Source organism: Phalangium opilio, unplaced genomic scaffold, assembly GCF_054372755.1.
Source record: "Phalangium opilio isolate 3A_F unplaced genomic scaffold, DU_Popi_V2 ptg000079l_1, whole genome shotgun sequence".
NCBI classification, from domain to species: Eukaryota; Metazoa; Arthropoda; class Arachnida; order Opiliones; family Phalangiidae; genus Phalangium; species Phalangium opilio.
In genome coordinates this window covers 4212066-4236654 of record NW_028324187.1, presented here as the reverse complement: position 1 = coordinate 4236654, position 24589 = coordinate 4212066, and the positions used below count along the sequence as shown (strand labels likewise).

General features: G+C 34.0%; 1 protein-coding gene across 1 annotated transcript in view; it reads right to left on the bottom strand.

Moving 5' to 3' along the window:
* The window catches only part of Eip74EF (Ecdysone-induced protein E74), a 72805-nt gene that overhangs the window by 34275 nt on the left and 13941 nt on the right, over positions 1 to 24589 (bottom strand). Inside the window, exons 2-4 of the mRNA XM_089845723.1 lie at positions 19662 to 19771; positions 19111 to 19199; positions 17794 to 19018 (exon numbers count right to left, since the gene is read on the bottom strand). Of these exons, the coding sequence (XP_089701849.1) occupies positions 17794 to 19018; positions 19111 to 19199; positions 19662 to 19771 (1424 nt within the window). The remainder of the gene's footprint in view (positions 1 to 17793; positions 19019 to 19110; positions 19200 to 19661; positions 19772 to 24589) is intronic.

The following is a 24589-nucleotide window of genomic DNA, read 5'->3' as shown; positions in this document are numbered from 1 at the left end:
TGAAAACTTTACTTCCACACCCTTTATCACCACCAAAAGCACCAAGTTGTACAAATAAAAGGAAAAAAAACCTCCCAACGCAAACGGGGTTATCTTCCCTTGGCCTGGCCCATGGTCGAGCGTATCAGGACCCTAACAAAAAGGAACTTCCCCCTACCCCCAAAAGGACCTCGATGGTAAGTAAAAAGAACGGTTCCTTCCGGTCTTAACAAGGGAAAGAAAAGAAGGAAAAATAAGTTCCTACAGTGAAAGTTGAGTCAACCAATCGCCGCTACCGCCATTTTGACCTTATTTGAATTATAGAATACTCCGCTATCTAAGGCCTGGTTTACAAAATTCGCAAAAAAAATTTAAAACCTTTCATTGTGCGACGGTCTAACGGAGGGGGTGTTGTGTGTAAGGGGTTGGACAGTTCTCTAAATTAATTTAATAGATATAAAACATGACCCATAGAGAATTATACATTCATTTTAAAAATAAAACAAATGAATAAATAGATGAGGCGCAATAACGGGAAAGTATCCTACACCACGTGATCTAGAACCTACTTCGGGTCAACCTGGTGCGGAAAATACCGTGAAAGGAGCCCTACTCTACCTCTAAAAAAACCGCCCGCAACGATAGGGGAGGGTATTTATCGGGGCCAAAAGCGAAGCAAAGGAAGCCCCATTATAATAATGTATATACATTTTTTGGAAGTAGGCTAGATAGGCTATTAGGCTACGGGGAGTGCAGTGAATTCTAACGGGAGCCATGTTGTCGAAAAACAGGAACTAGCGGGGACACCAAGGGAAGGGGGCCAAAAAACCCATACAGGGTAACAGGGACAGTGAGTGGAGCGTTTCATTTCTAGCTCGCTCTCTATCTAACCTAAATTTAAGATTTGGGGCCCCCAGTTAGGCCTAACAGAAAAATATTTGCTTGTCCCAAATATAACATATAAATTTGAAATGAAATCATTTATAACATTTTTGTTACGGTTATTGTAGATACTTAGAAACCCTAGTGTAACGGATTTGGGGACTAAAATTGCAATTGCTTCCTGGTCCTTTGTACAAAAGGAAACGTTTGAAGAGAGATTCTGTTTTAATCTACTCCGTTATTTCTGAAAAATGTGCCTTGGTTCATTAAAACACACTCAAAAACCAAACCCATATAAATTCATATAGACCTAATAGAAAACCCAAAATAACGCCCCAAATTCTCATGAATTTCTGTAAAAATTCTCGCATTTATATTCTTAACACCTATAATTTCCTAAACTCATCAAAATAATCTAAGAATTTGTAAATATATAATAGAGTAATTTCTTTCCCATATACGGCAACGTCATAACCCTCTATCTCTTACCTTAGTGATATCCCCCTCCCCTTCCCTTCCGGGGGCAAATAGTATTCTCTAGTACAAAGTTGCCCCTAACGTAGGGGATACACAGTTCACTCCCCCTCTCAACCGAAATTACTCTATATAGAATGTCTCAATGAAGCTGATAAACTCAAGCCGCGTTTACACGAGACACTTTGGAACCGTTTTCAATCGTTTTGGAAAGACCTAACACTTTTTAAAAAATAATATTTGCATTTTCTCGTGATTGAAAATTAAAGATCTCTGGTTTTATCAGCTTAATATTATTTTTTGTACATTCAAAAACGGTTTCAAAAAAGTGTCTAGTGTAAACGCGGCTTCATTGCATTCTCAAATATAACTAACATTACGTAATCACATGATAAAAAATAAATAAAAATAAGAGGTATAAATTAAAATTAACGCGCCTATACCGCCCGCCATTGAATTTCTATTTTATCTCGAAAGTTAAATAAATTGGATACATTTCCTCTTAAAATCAAGGTAAAAATGTAGAAGGTGGTAGCAGAAGCGTTCGAAACGTTTCCTTCCTTACAAACGATTCAACAACGGGGGATGGAAAGTTAAAATAAATTCACCAAAAATAAAAATGCCCGGGGAGATTCGAATTCGAACGAACTAACTGAAAGCCACCACTGAGTAAAATTCGTCGCCGACTACATTCGTGTGTCCCGTATAAACCCCAACCGCTCAACCAAACGGGGTCAATTTTTTACCTCCCCTGTTAATATTACGCCATATTGTAGAATGAATGTATAGACAAGAGTGAACTAAGCCTTGGTTGGTTAAAAGGCTACTTACTTACTCATTTCGGTACCAAAAACCTAACCCTAAATAAATGTAAGCAACAACCCAGTAGATGCATCTCAAAGAGGGGTGAATGAGTCGAGTCACTCATCATATTTTACCACTTTTTACCGCGGTAAAGTGATTACAAGCATACAGATATTTAAAGAGTGATCAGCCCCTCGAATCTCAAAATACCTTAAGTTATAAATCTCGTGCCTACTTCGAATTTCATCTATTTTGAATCATTATGTATTATATCTAATAAATAGAAATCGATTTGTTTTAAACCCCAAACAATAATAAGATCCCAGCTAGAGAATAATATTTATTATTATTTTATTTTCATTTCATCTTGAGTATTTAAATACCGAAAACTAATTTAAATCTCTGACAATAAACAACAACACACCCAATTTTGATAACAAAATTCGATACGTGGTTCCTGGTTCTAACTTAAACTGTAGCGAGTAACGCACTTGCAAGATTGGTTGATGGTTTGTGCCTAACATCATATGATAACAGTGAAATAAAATAAAAAAAAAAATAAATTTTATCTCTAAAGGTCACGTTTTAACCCTTATCACTTGAAAAGGGCTTTTTTTTTTTTTTCATTTTATCAAAACTAATTCGAGTTCCTGATGACTTTTAGAGATCTTACGTATCATGAAAAATGACAAAAACTTTATAATAATCGTAATCTACCTTATATTTAACCATATCGAAATATTTCGACCTACAAATTTATTTTCAAATAAGTAAACAACTGATACTGATTGCATGTCGCGCCATTTATATCTAGGTTAAAACCGAGTATTTCTAAATCCAAACCCTATATGGTTAAGCCTAATTGAAATTAGTTATTGGTTCCGTTAATCTCAGTGGTGTATTAACGTAGGGGGAGGGTCAAGGGTCACGAGGCGAGTTAAACTCACACTCACGTGACCTGACTACAATTAAATCTAGAAACGCCTATTTAAAAAACCCTAAGCTGGTTAACCTTTGATGAAAGGTTTGATAATGAATGGATTGTTATATATTTGCTTTAAGATGTTTAATATGAAAACATAGTTAACGACAAAAAAAGAATCCCCGCTAAGTTTCGTTACACAATTTCCCAGAAATAATAAAATGAATTTGATATTTAGAAAAAAAAAAAAGAAATTCAAAATTTGAACAGGTTTGATTACTGGATTCCTAAATCGACCCACATTAATGAAACTTCGCTAAGCGGAACGTTTTCTTTAATAACAGTTAAGCCTAAATTTAAAAATTGTTCAAATCCTTTCGTCAACAATGGCTTGAATTCAAGCTAAGACAAAATTTTTTGTACCCTGTAATAATTATAGGCCTAAATTTCGGATTTAAAATCATTTAGAGCCCCTAAACCATCTTCTTAAGCCCTTAAACAAAAAGAAAGCTAAGCCTAAATCAAAATAATAATAAGCTTTGATATCTGTTCTTAAAAAAAGTCTAAACTTAAGTTTTTAAAAGTCCCTTGAAAACATGAATCCAACCCTCGAGATATTCAACAAATCCCCTTTAAAAATACAGTTATAAAACTTACAATATCTTCTGGCCATTGATTTCTTATAATTGGCGTATTTTTTAGCATCCTCTCCCATATCTCCCAACTCGTCGGAAGACGAGCTACTTGAAGAATGTCTCTCCAACATTATTCGAATTTATTTTTTTTTCTTTCACTTTATGAAGAATAGTTGTCCCAGGCAAATTTAAGTTTCGAAAAATTTAAAACATGGTTGTTTATAGTAGTTTAAACTATTTTTTCTTCATACATATTAACACCGTGGTATTATTAATTATATATTCCATGTGAACTCTTTTGTTTATTTATAATCACGACTTTGAATTGAAATAATAAACAACCGAATTAACACGAAAATAATAAATTAGGGTTAGCGAAACTGATTTCGGATGAAGAAGAAAATAAAAAGGAAAAAAACAAAAAAAGCAAGCCGGTTTAACACGCCTGCAATTTGACCTACAAAACTAAAAATGAAAATTTCACTGGGTGGTTTTTAATTTGGCCTATTTTTAGGTTTATATACTAAGAAATCTCGCGCCTTTTTCCACACGTGAAGTTATCTTCCCGCCGTTTGTTAACTAACAACACACAACACAAGATTTACCGGAACGCGCGCGAAAATCCTGGAGACTGTTTCGAGCACGCGCTAGGTTAGGAATATCGTACACTGAGAGTCTATTGGAAGGCGAAATGCCTGATAGGTCCGTCGGGCACGTTCAGGCCCGAGCCGTCTAACCGACGAATGAATGCCAACCGCTTCCGAGCACAGCGCGCTAGACCGATTTTCTATTCTACCCCCCCCCGGTGCCTTTTTTACTTTTTCTCTACTACGCGCCTTTCGGAAGCCCCGCTATTTTTCCCGCCTCCCCCTCAAAAGAGTCCGTTCTATCATTTCTACGCTACGCGCGTGTAGATTCGAAAGATGGGCAAAAAAAAAATTAAAACTTTCTAATCCTAGTAGCCTACTCGCGACCACAAATATTATACAATAGAGAGGTTAAGAATATAAGCTATATTTTAAAGTTTTAATTTTTCGTTTATTAATGCGTTGATACCCTTCACGCAAACGTAACGTTTTGTTTACTAATAAATAAATAACAGGGTTCATACAACTTTTGGAAAACAAATTTCCCTGAGATTTCCAGGTTTTTCCCGTATATGGATTATCCTATGGAGAAAATGTTAACGAAGGAGAGGGGGGGGCAAATATGACTATTACATAATCAAAGAACATCCCCGTATCTCAAAGTTTAGTGTTATGTTAATCCTATGGAGGGGGGTATGTTTATGAACATTTTGTTTAATTACTCGGCCCCTGTTTGACGCAAATTTCCCTGATTTCCCTGAATTTCACTAAAAGTTCTAAATTTTCCCTGAGGTTTTTGTCAACTATTTATTTCCCTGATTTTTCCAGGTTTTCCCTGTTTTCCAGGCTTGTATGAACCCTGAATAAACAAGCTTCACGTATTCAGATACGAGTTTGAAAGAAGTGTTAAGCCTAGGCCTAATAATTTTATAATGTTATTTAAATTTTTTGGGGGCTTTCAGCTGAACTGCTACCCTTAAACAAATAATTCTTAATTCAAAATTTCAAATACTTTGACAGTGAAATCACTCTATTGTTTCTCTCAGTTCAATCATGCAAATGAGTTAGTTTTGTAAACGAAAAAGCAGCAAAAACGTGTCAACAACATGAACTTGTTCCCCCGGAAACACGTTTTTAAAATCGTCCGAAGTGAATTAAAAAAATTAAGGCTACATAGAATTAGCTATAGTCCTTTGTAAATCGAGTTCGAGTTTCGTAAAACTCGGGATCTCGACTTCCCCTGGGGCTGATTATATTTCCCGCTAAATTTTATTATATTGGCCTAATGTTACCATTGTTTTCCAACAAAATTCAAGACGCCCCCGGTTTGAATTTATTAAGGTTAAATCCCTTTTTGCCAAAAACTAGTTTCATAACTAATTCAAATACTATAAGGCAATATAGTAAACTAGTTTTTCTGTTAGGTTATCTTTGCTCTACTTTCGCGCCTTAAATTTTAAGACCAATTTGTTAGATATAAACCTTTCCATTAATTCCAACAATGAAGCAAAAACGTCACAGGAGGAGCCTATGAAACTAAGGCTTACTCAAAACTAGGCCTAACAGCCTTACAACAAGTTGCACAAACTCTTGATGATAAGATATTTCTTTTCCAGGAAGTTTAGCATATAAATAATCAAATTAATTTTTATGATAGCAATAAGCGATCAACAGAAAAACAAGTAAACAAACTTCTACTTGTTTTAATTATTATTTATCGTTGGGTTCTTTTGTCGATTTTGAGTCAAAAATTTTCTATGACATTTTGACCTAAGTTTAAGTTACAATTAAATGACCCCTTAAATTTAATAAGGGGTCATTAATAAGGGGGTTTGACTCTTAGAGGGCAAAATTTTCCATAGAAGCAACTGTACTTCGATACTTATAAATTATTCGTGTTATTCATAATTATTTATAATTAAATTTATATATTTTCCGTCGTAAACAATCTCACGCTATATAAAACACTTTCTTCTAAAAATACTTTCGTGGTCACGTTGCGTAACCAAATTTCGCCCCCCTGCCCCCCCCCAAAATGAAGAGTTTAATTTCAGCTTGGATAATCTTAGGTAATCCAAAAACATTTCCTTCAAAACCTGTCTTGCTCTCACTAACGCACTGGCATCTTCATGATCTACAACTTTCAGTCAGTCTCTACGAGAGCGCAGCGCCATCTAGCCGACTAAAGAACAAACTAAATTCCCTTTCTATTATCCCGTAAAGCAGAAGTAAATGAAACGAAGTTATCGAAATACATTGTTCTTTCATTAAAGGCGATTGCTCATAATCATAACGCATTTTCACTAAACTTATTGTCTTAAGCCATTGCTTGAACTTACAGCCACTGCTAATTTCATAATCCTAAAGGTCGCCAATAGATGGCGCGTCAAATAGTAAGTATCCCATCAACCATTGCACGATCTTTCTAAGTTTAAAATGGGTATCAAGTGCATCAATGTTTCAAAATCCTTATTGTCTTAAGCCTTTGCTTGAACTTACAGCCACTGCTAATTTCATAATCCCAAAGGTCGCTGTTAGATGGCACTTTATATAATAAGTATCCCATCAACCATTGCACGATCTTTCTAGGTAGAAAATGGGGATCAAATGCATCTAAACTTTAACTTCCCTCCCCTTGATGGGACCTATGTATTTTGTTATGATAACTTCGGTTTATTTACTTCTGTAGAAGGGAAATTAATATTTTCCGGTCTTGAGAGTGAGATTCGAGCTCGCTTTTTAGCCGGGAAAAAAGTTTCCGGCCCCTCTATTATTCACTCCCCCCCCCTTCGTCTTTATTCTATCTAGGCCTCGGGCAACGACGTTCCAATTTTTTTTTTCCAGGCATGGAAGAGGTCATGTGACCTAGATATTTCCCCTATAGCTATAAGCGGGGTGAGCTTGTATGTATAAAAGTTGTTGTAAGCAACAAAAAATATTGAAAAATTAAAAATGTCCCAGGTTCGAGGAGATAGTCAGTAAAAGGTTCAGAAGTGGCTGTAGATGCGCCTGCTTATAAGGGGGATAGTGACTAAATTAGTAACATTGTAGAAAGGATGGAAATAAACTAGATATTTAGTAATTTAGGAGGAAATGTGGCAATAAACTAGATAATTAGCTATAATTTGGGGAAAAAAGGTGGCAATAAACTAGATAATTAGCAATAATTTGGGGAAAAAAGGTGGCAATAAACTAGATAATTAGCAATAATTTGGGAAGAAAGGTGTGGCAATAAGCTAGATAATTAGCAATAATTTGGGATTGGGAAAAAAGGTGGCAATAAACTAGATAATTAGCAATAATTTGGGGAAAAAGGTGGCAATAAACTAGATAATTAGCAATAATTTGGGGAAAAAAGGTGTGGCAATAAACTAGCTAATTATAATATTATAATTATAATTTTAATTTTAAGAGTATGATAAATTCTTCAAATAATCTAAACATATCCATTTTTTGATGGACCGATTTCGAAAAATATCACTCAACAAGAACCATTTAAGAAACTACTAATATTCTGCAGTTAATAGCCCCTCGGAATTATGTGTTAAGAAGATCAGCGTTTAGGCATAAAAAAGTTCGATTATTGGCGGAGATAACAAACCCTTTCGATTACTCTAGAGCAAAAACCGACTATAGAGTTATAGATTTAACACACACCTAGCAAAAACTTGAAAATTTTAAGAGTTTAGACTAGTTTTTATTACAGAGAGGGGATAAAACGTCTTAAATAAAAGAGAACGGGTTTTCCAGCACGGCGAGGTTAGGAAGCAGTTTTTATGCCCGATTGGCGGAACCGGACTTTTATAACGGTTTTTATCAATTGTTGAATAGAAACTCTTAAGTCGGGGTTCGGGGAATCATCCCTTCTCGAATCCCAAGTGATATCTTTATTATTAATAACATAAGTTTATAAGATATGTTCCTTCCATAAGTATGACGACACTACCTATACTTCGTAATGCAGCTAGAGACGTACAACTCGAGCTAGTTCGAGTTAGAACGACAAGCGAGAATTGAAGTACTACACTCAGTGGTTAATTTCGCAGGACTTCCATTTTCCTATTTAGTCTGTACTAAGCCTTTTCAGTCCATCTTTCCATTTAGTCTGCATTACTAAGCCTTTGACAGACCATCTTCCTATTTAGTCTGCATTACTAAGCCTTTGACAGCCCATCTTCCAATTTAGTCTGCATTACTAAGCCTTTGACAGCCCATCTTCCTATTTAGTCTGCATTACTAAGCCTTTTCAATCCATCTTCCTATTTAGTCTGTACTAAGCCTTTTCAATCCATCTTCCTATTTAGTCTGTACTAAGCCTTTGACAGCCCATCTTCCTATTTAGTCTTTACTAAGCCTTTGACAGCCCATCTTCCTATTTAGTCTTTACTAAGCCTTTGACAGCCCATCTTCCTATTTAGTCTGTACTAAGCCTTTTCAGTTCATCTTCCTATTTAGTCTTTACTAAGCCTTTGACAGTCAATCTTCCTATTTAGTCTGCATTACTAAGCCATTGACAGAGCCTCACCAGGCGTCGCTATGACCTACGTCACTTTATACATGGCAAGCTCCAGTTTGTTACCAGAGACAAACTTATTATGGAACATATCTTATGAACTTATGATAACAATAATAATGGAGGGATTTAGGTATAGGCGACTTGCTTGGAAAGTGGCCTCCTCTATATAAGAGTTCAACGGGGTTAACCAACCTATATCTCCAAGGTTAAAGCAAAAAAAAAAAATACTCGATATTCAAAACTTGTTCCATTTCCAGCCAGGATATTTCTCAAATTAGGAAATTTGTTTAATTATTTTTTTTTATAAGGATCCCGTTTCGAAAAATTATACTAAACCGAGGGAGATTTTCATAATACCCATATTTTCCTAAAACTTCAATATTTCCTTAATATTTATTACACATAACCAAATAAAATAAAAAAAACTGTTTTACAATATAAGGATATTCGTGGTTTGTTAGAAAAAGGTCATTTTTTTAGAGGACATCATTCTATAGTGAATATAATTATCGAATGATATTACTACGTAATTTCAATCAGTATTCCATGTACTGTACCCTCAATATGTTGAAATTAGACTATAGTAGTAGGGCGATAGTGGGTAGGACCATTTTATCACGGTGAAAGCTAATTTAGCAATTTAAATATTAAGGTATTTAAGTTTCTAAAGATTTAGAGAGGCATAAATATAAATACTGAAAAATTATTTGAAAATTAAATTATCCTATGGTAAAATTATGTATGATATAAATGGGTAATTGGTAAAATTATGTATGTTTTAAATAGGTATTTGGTAAAATTATGTATTTTATAAATCGGTAAATGGTAAAATTACGTTCTATTATAAAAATTTAATTGGTAAAATTACGTTTTCGCATCTCTAGTCTCAGCTTACAAAATAATACGAAAAACTTTCGAAAATCAAACAAAATTTCAAAATATAAATTTACATAACGAGGCTAAAATTTGATTAATACAAATAAATAATTTGGGTTTCAAATTATATAATAATTACATTGCATCCACCGTTTTCGTAAAGCAATTGGTACACAACACAAAGTTCCCCTATCGTATAATTTGACATTCCAGCAAAGGCTTAGTTAGCCCCGAGTTCAAGTTGAAACAATGGATAGAAATACTTTGAAACAATTGTGAAAGTAAAAATCCAACCCCCCCTCCTCTCCCCAAATTGGTGCATTTTTCTCTGTCAAAACTCTGTCAAGGGGAAATCTAAGGTCAGAGGTTATACCGCGGAGCTCGCTCGAATGATTACGGAGGTCGATTGTCCCGCCTGGTTCTGGTGTTACTGACATAAAGACACTTTATTTTGTTCGAGGCGAATACAAATAAGTGTACGTAACACCGACAAAGCGTTTGCTTTCTGATTTGCAAAAAAAAAAAAAAAAAATATATGAAGGGAAAAACCAATATTAAACAATCCAGTTTTGAATATGTCGCGAGAATTTAAATTATTGCGTATCAATAACCGAATTAATCCCAAAACTATTTAATTTTGTTAATTAAAGGGATAGTAACGTATAAATTAATATAATACAATATAAGTATATGATATTTTGTCATAAGGTATGCCCTAAACTAGTAATGAACATTAGAGTGTTTTAGGGATTTTCAATTTCTTAAATAAATCAATAATTCATAGCATTCCTTAAGAAGGTAGGGCAGGCCATAGATATAATTCCGTCGTGAGTCCGACAGAACTAATTTCTCCAAAAAACCTACAGTATAACACAGTATTTATGATAAAATCTGCGTAAATGATTACACCTCTTTATAATTTTTTGGCAGTCTTCTGTCGAAAAATTACCATGTTCAAGTGCTCTTGAAAAAATAGTAAGCCTATTTTTATTTTATCAATTGCGCTTGAAGAGAATTATAGAAAAATATATTATTATTTTTAAGATCTATTAAAACCTGTACTGTACTATACCTCCATACATACAACGGAAATTGCGAATAATACATCCATAAACTGTAGCTAATAATATTCCCAGAAATATTATTAAAATCGTAAATAACTAGACGAACCCTAATCCTTTTCATTAAAATTAATTTAAAATACTTTTCATTAAATTCTTAATAAGTTCCTAGGCCTATATTTTGTTTCGAGATATCTGTAAACTGAAAAATATATTTTATCATGAATTGAAATACCTTTGTTTAAAAAAATGTTAAAAGTTAAAAGTGTGGGCTTTTATGTTTCATTATAATTATAATTATCACAAGAAAAAATTCGGTTTTTATTTTATTTTTAATGTAGGGGGTAAAAAAAAGACAGAGAGATTGCAAATGGCCGTGGTTAAAAACTCGAAATACAACAATGGAGTTTTTGGTGTATGTGGTGGTTGTTGGACGCTAGCGGCCCCTCTATACCCTCATCGCTAAGTAGTTGACCATGAAATAAGCGGATTTTTATCCTACTCGTTAACTAGCAAGACCAACGACCCAGCTCAATGCCAACACCTTTACCGTAACATTCAGACTACCTATGGTTTAGACAGTGAAAAAAGAGGGGTGGAATACTCGCTCTGTATCAGACCGAGATCTTCAGACTCAAACCAGGCGGTTCACGCGAAAGTTAGAGGGGCTAGGGCACCCTCCGTTTCGGGATATGAGGGAGGCCGTCTCTCTCTCTCTCTCTACGCGGTCTCCTGATTTTCCCCCAGCCTACAGCGCAGGCTCTAGAAAACGGAATGGAAGGCATAGCGCTACCCCCTTGTGCTTCTTCCCCTCTTAGTTACATGGATGGAAGTTGTTTATACGACATTCTGTTATTCCCGGGCAAGTTTCCAACACCTCACATCCTAAATGTCTAGCGCGGAAAGGTAAAAAAATATGACGGTGGTATAGGGTATAGATATTTGGTTAAATGCTAGCCGTTAGTTGCTTTGCTTTTCAGAACTATAGGTACTTGACTCTCTCGTCTTCGCGTACGTTTTTTGAAGGTTAAATATTTCAAAACCTTGTACGTACCTATACCCCTTTTAAAATAATTGCCCCGAAATTCTTCTTCTTCAAAAATATTAGATGATTTAACTTAAGAATTAAATTATACATCCCTTATCCTCTAATCTGATTCGAAAAGAGATAACAATTACAGATAACCTTAATTCTCTAATGTAGAAAAATGTTATAACGGTGAAAGTAACGTAACAAATACAAGTAAGGCAGCGTTGATTTCTTACGCTTGATTAAGTAGTAAGAATCAATTATAGATGGAGTTTCTTTAATTTAAAGAGGTTTGGAGATTATGCCAATCAATAAACTAATTATGATTAAACAAACGTAAGCTTTTAGTCATATTTAAGGTTATATAAGCCTACAGGCTGCTTCTGATATCATGAAATCAATTTTGAGTCGAAAATGTAACTTCTATCTCCATTTTGCTACAAGGGACACTGTTTTCGAGTTAAGATTTTTTTTATTATTATTATTTTAGGGATGGCCCCTTCAATTAATAAAATTAGCAATCATTGCCTAAATCAGTTTCTTAATTAAATAAAATTTAAGGGGCCATACGTAAAATACTGACTCCAAACATAACATAACATGTAACTAACCCAATCAATCAATCAAAATACCGTAGAGATTTAGGTGTTAATAATGTAAATCATCTCTCTAATTAATTAAAATTACTTATTAGATATTTAATGAATAAGAAAATAATTTCTTAAGTAGTGTCGGGCAAAAAAGAATTAAATAATTTAAAATTGGTCGGAAATCCGTTCTGTACTTTCCCCTTATAATAATAATACTGAGTGAAAAACAACGAATCGTCAGTCGTTTTAGAATGAATAGGCGGAACAAGCAACCGGTTTCAAATAAAAATTAGAAGAAGAAAGAATAAAAAAAAGCAAATTAAAAAAATAAAAAGGCACGATTTTATGATATATACTCTACCTCGGTCCAACTATTATGGCCTTTACGTGGGGAGGAAGGAATTGTTGCGCCAACGCTCGCCCCTCATGGGTTCACAGGCCTAATTTTGGCGGCCACGAGCCTTCAAGGACAATAGAGCACCGATCCTCCTATCCGCAGGAGGATTTCTACTATGATACGCTAGATTTTCTCTCATTTTAAATTCGATTTTTTTTATTATTAAATCATTTGTTACGGGTGTGCTATTAGTGGTGCTAAGAGTTAATTGGGATGGAATACGATTCAATTAAAAATATAGATCTAATAGTTTTTGAATAATCGATAATAATATCGAGTAATCGATAATAATATCGAGTAATCGATAATAATATCGAGTAATCGAAAATAATATCAAATAATCGACAATAATATCGAATAATCTACAATAATATCGAATAATGGACAATAAAATCGATTAATGTACAATAATATCGAATAATGGACAATAAAATCGATTAATCTACAATAATATCGAATAATGGACAATAAAATCGATTAATCTACAATAAAATCGATTAATCTAAAATAATATCGAATAATGGACAATAAAATCTAATCTACAATAATATCGAATAATGGACAATAAAATCTAATCTACAATAATATCGAATAATGGACAATAAAATCGATTAATCGAAGCAAAACTTAATAAATCGTTCCTAGATCGATTCGAAAACCCAGTAAAGAATTCGATTAAATAATTTTGAACAACTATACGTGAAAAAAGGTCAAATAAATTTTCCGTGAAACTTGAACAGTTTGTTCAATATCATAACGAATCAAACAAACATATTTCCACCTAAAGGTTAGGTTTATCGTGCCATGACTTCGTACAATGGTGCAATAACTCCTACACACTCGAAATTATCCAACGCGATTTCCATCTCTATGATATTTAACATCGTGTATAAATGCGCTTCAAGTTTATCTTTATTGCCAAGTACGGTTGGTTGATCAAAAATAAACGCGGCTGTTGGACGTAGAAGCATTTCGAAATATTCAAGTTACGAGGATAGTTACACCAGGTTACGCGCGTCATTGGCTGTGTCGTTGAAGACCGACCTTGACGTCTACCGTCGACCCAGTCGGGTCAAAGCAACGACAAGCGTTCACCTTTCGCAAATTGTAAAGGGAGATCATTTAACTAGTTAGAATGACAGAGCACATACGCCAGACTTGAAAGCCAACAGACTACAGACATACAGTTTGAGACGTGATTTGTATTTTGACTAAAAACTTGCACATATTTTTACGTGTAATAAAGTAAAATAACATTATCCCTAGGGAAAAATCTAAATATTTTTGGGGTTAAAATTTTCTTTCAAAATAGACCGTATCTCTTCAAACAGTGGAGTTAATTAGGTATTAGCATCGCGTCGTCTGCTTAAGCTAACGAACTCTAACACCACCATAATAATTTAACCCTAAAAGGTGCATGCAAAATCTGTTTACATAAATTTTCCAAAAAACCAATATTGCACTGCGCAAATATCTATTCCCACAGTGTTCTATATTATCCTTCCTTTCAATTCTACCAGGCCTAAGTTAATCATCCTTGATTTTAAAAGAAGGTTTTAGAAATGGTTTAGATGAGTTACTCACTCAAGGTTGGGCCCGCGAACCCCTAACGTGCGATTCTGGACTTGTAACATTTTAACTCCTAATTAAGCATAGTTTTATTGAACTTTAAAATTGTAAAAAAATGTTGGGTTGCAAAAAATTAAAGCAACAACAAGGTTGCAAAGATGCTGGCAACTTCGTGTATCTTAGCTAAAGTTGCTCTCTATAAATTGCGGTTCAAATATTTGACAATTTTGACCTCATAACTTAATCCTTGAAAATAACACTTTTTGAAGGATTTTTTCTTCTTTAGTATGTCACGATTAAAATGTAAAGGAACAATAAAGAGGAAATGAATCAATATAAGAAGTATAGGAAAAATAAGAAATAGCTTCTTCCGTTTTTTTATTTTTTTGTTACTTATTTCCTGGACTCTCTTCCCTTTGGCTCTGTATCCTCAAATTAACAGTCCTTGGGATCTTAGAGAGCTTAGCGGGATCAAATAGTGAAGTAAGGGAAGCATTTCCTTTTCTTTCTTGGAGGTTGTTTCTGGTACTCTAAAAGTAAGAGGAGGGTTAGGGGGAATCTAACGGGGTCAAAGTGGAGCGGAGCAGAGCAAAAGTGTGACCTTCCGCCGACGGAACAAGGAATAAAGCCGTAGCACTCCACCCACGATGTCTGCAACCGATTGACCCCAATTCCGGTAAAAGAAAAAGAAAACGAACGGTGAAAAGAAAAAACCGCTAGGGGAGCTTACAGGGCCAAGAGCCCAAAATGTGCCCGGAAGTTTATATCTTGAAGTCTGAATGTTTAAATCAAATGCAGTTTGTATTTTGGCCGTGGGGATGATATTTACACTGAGGGAACGATTCTGAAATGTGTACGATGCTAAACAATAGTTTGGGGACGATATGTTTTTTGGTGACGATATACTACTTTCTGGGGACGAAATGTTATTTTTGTGTAAACGATACGTTATTTTTTGGGGACGATATGTTATTTTTTGGTGGCGATATGTCAATTTTGGGGACGATATACTACTTTCTGGGGACGATATGTTATTTTTGTGGACGATACGTTATTTTTGTAAACGATACGTTATTTTTTGGGGACGATATGTTATTTTTTGGTGGCGATATGTCAATTTTGGGGACGATATACTACTTTCTGGGGACGATATGTTATTTTTGTGGACGATACGTTATTTTTTGTAAACGATACGTTATTTTTGGGGACGATACGTTATTTTTTGGGGACGATATGTTATTTTGGTGGCGATATGTCAATTTTGGTGACGATATGTTATTTTTGGTGGCGATATGTCAATTTTGGTGACGATATGTTATTTTTGGTGACGATATGTTATTTTTGGTGACGATATGTTATTTTTGGTGACGATATGTTATTTTTGGTGACGATATGTTATTTTTGGTGACAATATGTTATTTTTGGAGACGATATATACTATTCTTTGGTGACAATATGTTATTTTTGGAGACGATATATATTATTCTTTGGTGACGATACATTACTTTCAGGAACGATATGCTATTTTTGAGAACGATATTTATGTAATTTTAGAGGTCGATATTCTGACTGCTAAGACGATTGATTTTAAAAGCAAGGACGATATATGAATTGTAGTGACGATACGTGAACTAGGGGGAACTAGAATAATAGAAAAACGGTTCCGCGTTCAGAGCTCTATAATTTTGCTGTTCAAACTTCAAACTATGTACTTCCGTTACCGTAGCTATTTCTCCTGACAAGGTTAGAACAAGAACTTGGGAAGAAAAACCGATAAACTAAATAAAAGAAAGAAAGGCGACGGGGTGGTCGAAAATTGGGTCCCTATATTCAACAGAAGTGTGAAATTTTAACTGAAAAGGTGCTGTTATCAGGGGTGCCCTCTTTTTTATGTCTATGACCTCAAAATAAAATTTATGAAGTACTACCGTCTTTCAGAGTCATTTACAAGTAGGCCTACATGGCGATTGGGGAACTCTCTTTATATAACTGATACGTTTACTATACTACTCTCAAACTGAAAAAAAGTAGTACAACGGATTTAAGAATACGTTGAAAGTAATTGCGCCTAAATCGATTTTGTCATGAATATGACCCCACTTAACCTAGTTTTAAAAACCCTGCCACTTTTTAATATACTTTATAATCCAATTGTTTAAAATGAAAAAGAGGTTTTAAGTATACTTTTCGCTTTAAGCCAGACGTGAGCGATGACACCTTCAAAAGAGGAATGCCATATTGTACTACCTTAGCATCTTCAAAAGAGTTATGTCACATTGTACTACCTTAGCATCTTCGTAAGAGAAATGACACATTGTACTACCTTAGCATCTTCATAAGAGTTTATGTCACATTGTACTACCTTAGCATCTTCAAAAATGTTCTGTCACATTGTACTACCTTAACACCTTCAAAAGAGGGATGACACATTGTACTACCTTAGCATCTTCAAGAAAAAATATATCATAATGCATCTTGGAAAGAAAAATCTACCAGGTTATAATTCTCCATGTCATATATTATATACACATGTCGAATAAGAAGTAAAAGTTTAAGAAATTAAAGATATTTTCTAATTTGAAGTTATAGTGGCCGCCATCTATTGGATATTTATTTTCCCTTAAACTTGGCCCTCATTTTGATATTCAAAGAAAAAAATACAGCGGCTTAGAAAGTTATCCTGGTCTCCTAGAACTAGTTTTCAAAACAGCCGCTGTTGACCTACATTCATATTATTCCCTCCCTTACGAACTAAGGCTCCATCTATTGATTTTCATTTTTAAAATAGAGACGCTAACGCCACCTAGTAGTCAACTAAATCGCGCGCAAATTTGAATTTCTATCCCGGACCCGCGCCGTCAAGTACCACGAGGTTCGCTCGCCTCCTAGGATTCCCGGGTTTTTAGATTCTCGTTTTATAAAATGACTCTGTAGCGCCATCTATACACTTTATATTGAACTATTACGAGTAAATAAACCTGTTTCCTTTTTTTGCCGCTAGATGGTGTAGGCTACATCAACCGCGAGAGAGAAAATCTATACCTATGGTTCAAATTTTTCGCGCGCGGTTACTTTGAAACTTCTGAATGCCCCTGACAAGGATGAAAGCATGAATATCGTATTGTAAGTTAGGGGGAAATTAGCTCTAATTACGTTAACAAATGAGCCGCTAACTCTATGCTTGTGATTTGATTATAGTTCCTCTAATTAATTTATTTTCCACCAAAATAACACTTAAGGTCACATGGCTTGTGAAAGAATCCATTTGAAAGTTTTCGACCTTTATAGGTCAAACCAAAGACTCGTTCAATCTATTATGTTTATGGAATGAATTAACAGACTTGCCTAAGAGTAGAAAACTTTCAATGAGCTCTTTCTCGAGCAGAATGTCGCCTTAACACACAAGGACACTTCACAGGAGACATGTTAACAGTATACACTTGGAGAATCGAAAATTGAATGTGTACTTACTCTCTTTTTTGATGTTGGTAATTAATGGATCGTTGTTCGTTAACGAAGAACCGCAGTTTTCACTCGATGACGAGGTGACCATGGTCGTCGATGAGGCACAAGAATTAACGGAAGCAGACGGATTGGACGCGGACGCCACCTGGTTGACATTGTTCGAGTTCGAATTGGAGTTCGTGTTGGACGCTAATAAACTCCGCAATCTACTCATGGCCGGAAGAGGGGGCGGCAATAACGACGTTGTCGGAACGCGACCCAATGACGTCACCGTATGAACCGAAGACGACAAAGGCGCGTAAGATGACAACGAAGTAGTTTGCGTATTATTATTATCTAACGTCACTTCCGTCGACGTCACGGCATTGTCCAATCGTTTTCGCTTACGTTTCCGGTTAGTTACGGACCCGATGCAAGCCGTAAAAGCCGGATGTTGCTCCGTCGGTGTTTCGCGAACGTCCTGCAATTGCTGCAAACTTTGAACAGTCGATAAACTCAAATGCGGATGACACTGTTGTTGCTGCGGCCCTTGTTGCTGCTGCTGTTGTTGATCCCTTTGTACTTGGTTCGGTTGTAAAAAATGGTGGTTGTCTAAGTTCATACCACCCTGATGCGACGATATTGTACCATTATGATTAGAAACCAACATGGGTGACGCCTGAGAGACTTGGTTAATAGCCACCAAATCCTCCAGACGCGCTTCGAAATCGGCCAATAGGGTATCGAGTTCGAAATTGGGGTCCGATAGCTGCTCCAATAGAAAAGCGGCAGCCGCCTCAGTTTCTTCCGTCGTGGTTATCGAGGACATGACGACATTCCCACCATTTTCGGTACCATCTTGGACGGCGTTCGATTCAACCACCTCTTGTTGGTGAATTTGGTTGTTGTTGTTGTTGGCCACCAGATTTCCGGGTGGTTGTCCTTGATGTTGATTTAAATGCTGCTGTTGATGTTGATCATGCGCTTGTATTTGATGTTGATTAACTTGATTTTGGGAGTCGTGGACGCTACCGCCATTTTGTCGAGGCGTTTCTTGGTTGACTCGCGACTGAGGTTGTTGGGTTGACCCGTTGTTGGCAGTGTTGTTATTGTTGTTGTTGTTGTTGTTGTTACAAGGGGGAGGCGCTGGGGGTAATTCGGTGACGAGACCATGAAGATCCGTCTGCGATAATTCGGTCAAGTGACCATGATCTTGGGTTGGGTGGTCAACAATCACGTTGGGTCCACTGTCCTGTTTGGAACAGATGTTACGAAAAATGGATCATTAATATTGTCAAGGTAAACCAGTTTTGGATTATTAAATTAAATTAAATTTAACCTTACCAGGCAAGAAAGGTCAACCATTTTGCCATCCGCATCTGGGCACCACAAGAGGTCATCGTCAATAAAGGGCATTTCTTGCAGCACGGACCCTGTTAAGAAAAACATTAACATTTCGCTCAAGATTCTGCAACAGAATTGAATTCCGTAACCAAGTGACACCTCAAACCAATCAGCGACCAGTTTACAGAAGTATTTGTTAAAATTTTTTTAACTCGCATCTCTACTACTATTTTGAATTCTAAAGTATTTGATACCCTGAAAACCTTTTGGGGGCGACAATGGAACATTATAGATCTCATAGTTTAGCAGCATTTTGAAGTCGTAAACATTTATATGCCTATATAATTTTGAATTTCCCCGAAAAATTACAATGTCCCCTAATATTTCCCAAAGATTTGAGTCATTTCCCTAAACATCTCTGTTTGAAATGAATGAAAGCTGATTTTATTGATTCATTTTCATCAAGGTTATCTATCCATATTTAAGAAGTTTGTAAAGCAACTCTGTCGAGGGATTTATTTGATTGATTAATAAAATAAGCGGTTTCGTACCGTTTAGCTTCGTAAGGTGCTGCCACCTGCCAGATACAATATTTACTGGACCATCCCGCTGGTGCTGTCGTCTGTTAAACGGTTTGCAAACTAAACTTCCAGGACACGACCTATTAAAAAAAGTCAAAATAGAAGAAAAAGTACCATTTAGAAACATATTTTACGATAACGATTTTTTCTTAAAAAAAAAAACTCTTACAAAGTTAAAGTTAAAAAGTACTTTAAAATTAGTTTTTTTTCTTCGAAACATTTTTCGTTACACGTTGAGATAACGACTGACGTAATAAGTTTAGAAAAGGGATGGAACACTTGCCCAAAATTATTTATATATATTTATATAAAAAAACTTTAATTTTTCTATTAAGTTCAAGTTTTTCTTCCTATGCAGTGTTGTTAGAATCTTCGTGAGTTCAGTTTAGATTGAATCAGTTTCAAGCTGTATCTTAGCTCACAGAGATTATATCAACACCAACCAATGAAATCACAGTTATTTATTAAGACGCCCGGCCCACAATACCACCCACATGGAAATGAATGGGGCATAATCATTCCAATTATCTGTATGTATTCTTTTTGTTACAACAGGTTAATGATATTCTAAGCAATCATTGCCTACAGCTCAATTCAATTAGTTTAATTTAATTTTATCGTGACAAAATCAGAAGCAGAACTGAACTGAACTGAACCAACCGACCCCAGTAATATTTGTTATTGAAGAAAGAACATTGGGGTTACTAACTTACTATCCGACACCTTAGTTACAATATTTTTTTTCTTACTCAATTTTCTATAAATAATTTTTGGAGTTTCTTTTCAATTGAACTGTTAGAAAATAATTTCGATGCGAGTCCTACATTCCACACTGACTCGCTTCTTAAAAACACGGAAATACTTAATCTCCCCATGTAATGCACTTTCAATTTTTAAGAAATTTATTTTTAAACATCGGGGAGTGAAAAAAATAGCTGGAAGGAAATTTTTCCCAAATAAAAAAAAAATAAAAAAAAAGGTTTCTAAAACAGCGGTTGGTGGTTGTAGTTATAGGACTTCAAAGAAATCGAAATTACTTTTTTTTCTCTTTAAGTTTTATTGTGATTAAAAATTTCACCCCAATTTCTATATAATTCTTGCATAAAAGATTTAATAATTAAAATTATTACGCATTTCGTAATACCCTTAATAGAGAGTTTAAGAAATTTATCAAAGATGCGTGAACTTTAACCCCGACTAAGTAAATGCGGAAAAAGTCGAGTCTAGGGTGCTGCACGTGTTTTTACACGTTTCTTAATCTCGCACGCAAAAAACAATTCGTGTGGATGACGCGTACGATTATTTTAACGCAATTTCCAGGTTTTTTTCGCAGATATTTAACTGACATTTTTGCAGGTGGCATGCAATATCATCTCAATTCGATGGAGTAATAAAAACCGGAATTGTTTTATTTTGTTGACGCAAATCTTAAGCGTCACCGATTTCCCTAAATATTTAAAATATATTTCCGAATTTTACTATATATTTAAAATTTATTCCCAATTTTTACTAAATATTTTATATTTATTCCCGAATTTTACTAAATATTTTAAATATATCCCCGAATTTTACTAAATATTTAAAATATATTTCCGAATTTTACTAAATATTTTAAATATATCCCCGAATTTTACTAAATATTTAAAATATATTTCCGAATTTTACTAAATATTTTAAATATATCCCCGAATTTTACTAAATATTTAAAATATATTTCCGAATTTTACTAAATATTTAAAATATGTTCCCAAATTTTACTAAATATTTGAAAAATATTCTCGAATTTTAATAGATATTAAAAAATATTCTCGAATTTTACTAGATATTAAAAAAATATTCTGGAATTTTACTAAATATTTATAATACTCAGGAATTTTACTAAAAATATATAAAATATTTCTAAATTTTAGTCAAAAACATGCTATCCTAAAATATTCAAAATTCCTATTTTTTAATAAAACTCTGGAAACCCTTTTAATTAAGTCGTTATGGCATACAACGCAATTAGTTCCAAGAAAAATAATAAAAAAAATTATCATCAACGTCGCCCACTGAAATATCAGGGCCTAACCATAGTCAAATATAACATCTTTACATTTAGGTTATTTTAAATCGAATTTACTAAAATAAAATAAAAAAAAAGTTAGCAAACTAGTTTGTACATTTTCCCCACACTTTCCCATAAGTCCTTGGAGGTTCTAATGGAGTAATATACAAGTCACGTGATAATTAGCCTCCCTCCCACACAAACAAGTCTATAAACATCACTAATAAGCTATTATAATTGGTCAGAAAGGTAACCTCTCCAAGACTTGACCTACATAGCTTGAGGTCTTCAAATATTTTGTAATATTTTTGACATCGGGGTTTTAAATTTATAAAAGTTGATATTAAAAGAAAAAAACCAAGACTCATAAGCATATGGAGCATGCGCAGAATCTTTGCATCCGCATTCTGCCCAGACGATGAATTAGACCGATGCTAAATTTTGGGAAGCGTATGTACTTTAGACATTTTGAAAAGTAGCAAAGTTCACTCTTTTTGCATTTTTTAATTTTTTTTTAATAAAGGTTTTACGAATGGGAGTGTCTAGAGCTAATTTTAAAATAAACGTTAAACTTACTGCCAATATTAATGGTTTTGAACGAACTATAAACTATATAAAAAAATATTGAAATTTTCGTACAATTTTTTGGAAAACTATTTGTCTGATTTTTTTTTTTAATTTATTTCACTAACTTTTCTAGACATTTTCAAATTTATTTCACTAATTTTTCTAAACTTTTTTCTAATTTATTTCACTAATTTTTCTAGATTTTTTTCAAATTTATTTCACTAATTTTTCTAGATTTTTTTTCAAATTTATTTCACTATTTTTTTCTAGATTTTTTTTCAAATTTATTTCACTAATTTTTGTAGATTTTTTTCTAATTTATTTCACTAATTTTTCTAGATTTTATCAAATTTATTTCACTAATTTTTCTAGATTTTTTCAAATTTATTTCACTAATTGTTTTCCTAACAAATGTTTCTAGAGTTTTTTCAGTGATTTTCAATTAGTAACTATTTCTAAATTCTAGATCACAATCTACATCATCATAAGTTTATAAGATATTCTCCATAAGTATTTCACTACCTATACTTCGTAATGCTAGAGACTTACAGCTCGAGCCAGTTCGACATATGTACTTATCAATGGTGGTTTTTGGACAAATTATTTCATGAAAAACAATTTTTAATTAATTAGATTTAATGATTGGGGTATGAAAAAATATTAATTAAAATCGATGGAATTGAATTTTAATTAGCGTGAATCTATCCGCTAAGTTACGAAGCGTGTGTTAACTGGTTTTGATTACGTAAAATGGATTTCGAATTTAATTTAACCTTCAAAAATTTCGTCCGTTTTTTTTTTCTTCTTTCATTTGTCGAGACTTTAAAAATTATTTTTGAATAAATTAAATTTCGGAGAAGAACCGCTGCTATGATGCGAAGGTCATCGTTAAAAATTGATTTGCAAAAGTTTTACAATATTTGTTAGCGAAACCTGATTTATTTTTTGGGTAACTCGCGTGTATTTTCGCAATATCATATTGAGGATTTTTGTCAAATTATTAATGGCGAAATATAATGGATTTTATCACGATTTAACAGAAGAAAAGTATGTTTTAAATGTTGGTACATTTTTAAATTAAATTTTGCCATTTTAAAATATTTTTTTTATTGATTTTCAAGGTTATTTCGTAATGATTAAAATCCCACCTTATTGAAAATGGATGTATTGCAAATTTACAAGGTACAAAAGTATTAACATAAATTGGGACGCCGCATTGAATGTCCACATAAATTATAAGGGAAAAATATCCATAAATTAACAAAGCACAAAAATGTCCCATTTAATTTACAAAAGCGTAATAATGTCCCCCTAATATTACAAAAGCATAAAATTGTCCCCCTAATATTACAAAAGCATAAAATTGTCCCCCGGCTTAAAGTAAAATGCATATTATGAAGTTTTATACACAACAAGTGCTCCAATAAAATCATAAAAAGTATTCTGATAAAACCATAAAAGCATAAAAAGTATTCTTATAAAGCCATAAAAGCATAAAAAGTATTCTTATAAAGCCATAAAAGCATAAAAAGTATTCTTATAAAGCCATAAAAGCATAAAAAGTATTCTTATAAAGCCATAAAAGCATAAAAACTATTTTTATAAAGTCAGAAAAGCATAAAAAGTATTCTTATGAAGCCATAGAAGCATAATATCATGAAAATCCTGGAAAGTTGTCTGACTGCACATTAAAAGCGTTCAATAAAGACTGAAATTTAGAGTGCTGTCTAAATGTCACTATAAACATTAAGGTACATTAAAAGAGTTTTTACATGAAGTCTCTAGTCATTATAATCGTGATATTGCGCTTCAAATCGTATTAAAAGGGTTTCGCAATATCATGCACACGCTATTCCATGCAGTCTTCTAGACGCAATTGCACTTTGTTATTAGTAGTCTAGAATTTTAGAATAATTAGAACAGCTTATAACAAATAACTGCAACAAGTTCAAATAGAGAAAAGGAAACTACTTCAAATATTACACCTTTGTAATTCAAATAAGTTGAACTAACTGAGACTCTGAGAGGAGTGTGTTAAGTCAGAGTTCGTTGCACCAAAAATACTATACAAGTTACAACTAGAGATAAAAGTTTCTTTCAAACGTACTAGACATCGGTAGAAAAAAAATCCTAACCAATCAAAACTAACCCATTTTTTTCTCTAACAAGGGCGGGCCCAGCTGAGTGAGGGTAGAGAAATGTTACTACAGACAGCGAGGGAGCTAAGGGTAAGTCCCTGACGCCAGAGGTGTTTTTTTATAACGCAAAACAACCTTGGTTAGAA